The sequence below is a fragment of the Endocarpon pusillum genome, assembly GCF_000464535.1.
Source record: "Endocarpon pusillum Z07020 unplaced genomic scaffold C702767, whole genome shotgun sequence".
NCBI classification, from domain to species: domain Eukaryota; kingdom Fungi; phylum Ascomycota; class Eurotiomycetes; order Verrucariales; family Verrucariaceae; genus Endocarpon; species Endocarpon pusillum.
The window spans coordinates 29,443-33,194 of record NW_006913522.1 but is presented as its reverse complement, the minus strand read 5'-3'; the positions used below and the strand labels follow the sequence as shown (position 1 = coordinate 33,194).

Genomic DNA, 3,752 nt, shown 5'->3' with positions numbered 1-3,752 from the left:
ATATTATTAGTAATATTACCTAAGTATATAGCTGTAATAAATAAAGTATCTTCTCTGTTATAACGTAGAAAATATACAGGACTAGCCACGCACTTAGATAACCGCACTCAGATAGCAGCATTAATAGCGTATCTATAATAATATAGAGAACTCTTACTGTCAAGCTACTATGCCGCTAATAAAGGCATCTGTATAATACATAACTCTTTATATAAGTACTATAGAATAAGAGATTAATATAACCTCTTTAGCAAAGTATAATCTCTTTTAAAAGAAAGCTACTGCTTCTAGCCTTATAGATACTTTATTAGATCTTTTATACAGATTAACTAGTAGTACCTCTTATGTTTAATAAAGAATTATATAGAGTAAAGCGCTAACTATATTATAAATAGACTCCTTAGCTTATGTTTTAGTAATTTAGCTGTTCCTAATCCGTATACCCGTTCAACAAGACTAATTATTTATCCCTATAATATCGCTAGTATATCTCTATAAGGCAGTATTTCCTTATTATTAGAGACGCTTTATCTAGTATAGATCAAGCTTATATTAATTATTATAGCATATAAATATGCTAAGTACTAATAGGCACTACAAAGCTGCCTAGCATTTTATAAGAGAACTATAATAAACTTGAATAAGACTAGACTCTAAATTATATATATAGTTAGACTTAGATAATATAATAATTAGAGATGATTAATAAGGTTACTTATCTCTGCTTGCTACTAAGCACTATTAAGCATATATAGGTTACTTATCTCTGCTTATTACTAAGTAAGACTAAGCATACAAATCTCTTATCTATATAAGTATACTTCTTTTACAGATAATTAGATAGTTCTTTTTACTCTGTAGTCAACTTATGTTATTAGCTTACATCTAAGTTAAAGACATCCTAGTATTATTTATTATACTTTTTATTCTATCTAACTAATCCTTTAGATTTAGCTTCTAATTAAGACTTGTCTTAACTAGTTAAGCCCTAACACTTTAACTATTACTCTTAAGAATACTAAGTATAATTAAATAAATATTATATATATTATCTAAGGCATATATTATGTTAGTTACCTTAGGACTTATTACTACTATTAAGGGCTAAAAAAGAAATATATAGTTTAAAGTTACACTCTTAACTACTATTAAGGGCTAAAAAAGAAATATATAGTTTAAAGTTACACTCTTAAATCTCTTTTATAAAGACTAGAAAAGACTTTAAGAATTCTTAAACTAACTAAAAATCAACTTCTTATTCTATATATAAGTAATAGACATAAATAAAAAGAAAGTATTATATATAGTTATCTTTCTTTAAGGGGCTATATAACTAGTTTAAACCTTATCTTAAGGACAAGCTTAAGAAAGTAATAAAGAATTAAGAACTAGATATATAATAAATCTTTTATAGCTTTACTAACTTTATAATTAAGATTAAATAAGTATATAAGGACACAGATATAGTTAAGGAAGCTAAATAAGACCTACTATATATAAGACAGAAGAGATCTACTATAGACTACGCTTCTAAGTTTTACTAGATTACCTTACAAATTAATTAGGAGGATACTGTACTAGCAGCCATCTTTTATAAAGAACTAAAGGATTTAGTAAAAGATAATCTATCTAAGATTAATTAGCTAAGTAAATTATCACCTTTATTTAAGATAATAATTAAAATAAATAATCAGAATTATAAAAGATAACTTAAAAAGAAAAAGAACTATATTATATTTCTAATATACTATTAAGTAAACACGCAAAAATCTAAGTGAAGGATCTAAGGATACTACCTAGTAAGAGGAAGTAGGCCTATAGATCTAGATATTATTTAATAAAGAAACAATTAAAAGAATTTAAGAAAGAATAACTAAAGTAATAAAAAGATTTCTATAAAAGAAAGAGAAAAAAGATTTAAAAGAAATTTATATTTGTATTATAAAAAACTAGAACACAGAGCTAAGGAATATAAGATAAAAAACTAATAGCTAAGTACTATAAAGGAAATTCTAAAAGACGAAAGTTATAAGCTCTAAAAAAAGAACTAGATAGATAAGAAATTTATAAGAAAAAAAGATAACCTTAAGAAAGCATTATAAGGATAACTTAAAAGAAGTATACTAGGAATATTATATAATTTATTATCTTAGATTACTTATTATAATAATAATTATACTATATATTTAAGTAATAAGAATAATATAAAGTAGTATCTATAGAAATCTAGATTATATTAGTTACTTAATACTCTTTTTATATATAATAATAATAAACTAGTTACTAGTAACAGACAGACACCTCTATATAATGCTGGTGACTAGTATCTCATCTCTGTTAGAGGCAGAGATGAGAGAAGCAAAGATCTGTCTATAGGCAGCGCGTGGGATACGCTGTCGAGTCGCCTTGGGGCTATCTTATCGAACGGGCTCGTGTCAAGTATGAGCTGAACCTATGCGATGAAATGTCAAGAATGAAATCACATTCCCATGGTCGTTTTGGCAAAGAAGACGATAAGTGGGGATTCAATCAAACCTCCACCATACGCATTACGGGCCGACATACCATCAATATTTGGCGCGCTATGCGTGGGGAACTGAATCTACTGCAGTATACCATGGAGAACGTTGTCTTCCATCTCTTGCATCGTCGGATTAGATATACTGTTGAGTCGCAGCTGCAGCGAAAGTGGTAGGGATGGTGAGTTAAAAATTTTCACACCGCTGAAAATTTTCACTGCAGGCAGTCAACAATAACACTATCAAACAACAGCCACTTCTCTCATTGTACGCCTGTTACAATAATCCTTCGAAATCGAGTCACTCTGTATTAGTGACTGCCTGATTCCTTAAAGAAAACCTGGTTTGAGACACCTCCCCTCTGGAATCGACATAGCCATCCGCTGGCTATGCGTTTGGGACACGCATTACAAGCAACCTTGGCGACACAGTATCAGTACTGTACGCCAACTCAATTTAATATATAGAATCCTGTTTCTACTTTATAGTTTCTTTTTCTAGCCTCTTTTATTAAATAATATAATATAAATTATAGATAATAAAAGCGTGTTTATAAGCCTGTTCTTAATAAGAATATAATAAAGATAAGAGATTAGAAATATAATATATAAATTTGCTAAAAGACTAGGAAAATAACTAAAGAAAATAAATATATAAAAAATAATTAATTTTTTTATATTGTGGCTGTGTAAAATTATTATAAAGTTGTAAGATAAAAGAAAAGTGCGCGGGTCGCTTGTATACACGGGTCACTTATAAACCACGTTATTATAATAATCTTTTAGCTAATTAATAAAACCTGTTTCTTTTCTGAGATATTAATCTAATATCCTTTATCCTTATTAACTTAATTAGGCAACTGCCTCTTTTTATAACTAAGTATTAGTTTCTAACTAAATCACAATCTATATACTAATATTATCTTTGTAAAAATTTATAAATCTCTTAAGAGCGACAGAAATCAGTATTAATGTTTATGTCTACTTATTTATAAGATAAGATAAAGTTATGTAAAGCATAAAAGAGGAGCTAGTTAACTTATTAGCAAACTGTAATAGAGATAATATAGTATAAATATAAGTAAGTATGTTTTAAAGCAAGAATATTAGGCTAAAGCAGCTCTAATATTATTAGGAGATAGAGTTTAATAAAGAGATAAAGAATAAAAGAAGAAGATACACTTAAGTAGGATAGGAAATAACAAGATTTTGTATTAATAAGCAAAATATATAC

At 27.6% G+C, this 3,752-nt stretch overlaps 1 protein-coding gene across 1 annotated transcript; it reads left to right on the top strand.

Moving 5' to 3' along the window:
- Positions 1-2,473: 2,473 nt before the first annotated feature.
- Positions 2,474-2,756, top strand: EPUS_09186 (uncharacterized protein; the record flags this gene model as incomplete). The annotated part of the gene is made up of 2 exons (XM_007787880.1): positions 2,474-2,691; positions 2,747-2,756. 2 exons carry the CDS (start codon positions 2,474-2,476, stop codon positions 2,754-2,756), a joined length of 228 nt encoding a protein of 75 aa, XP_007786070.1.
- Between the last annotated feature and the right edge of the window lie 996 nt (positions 2,757-3,752).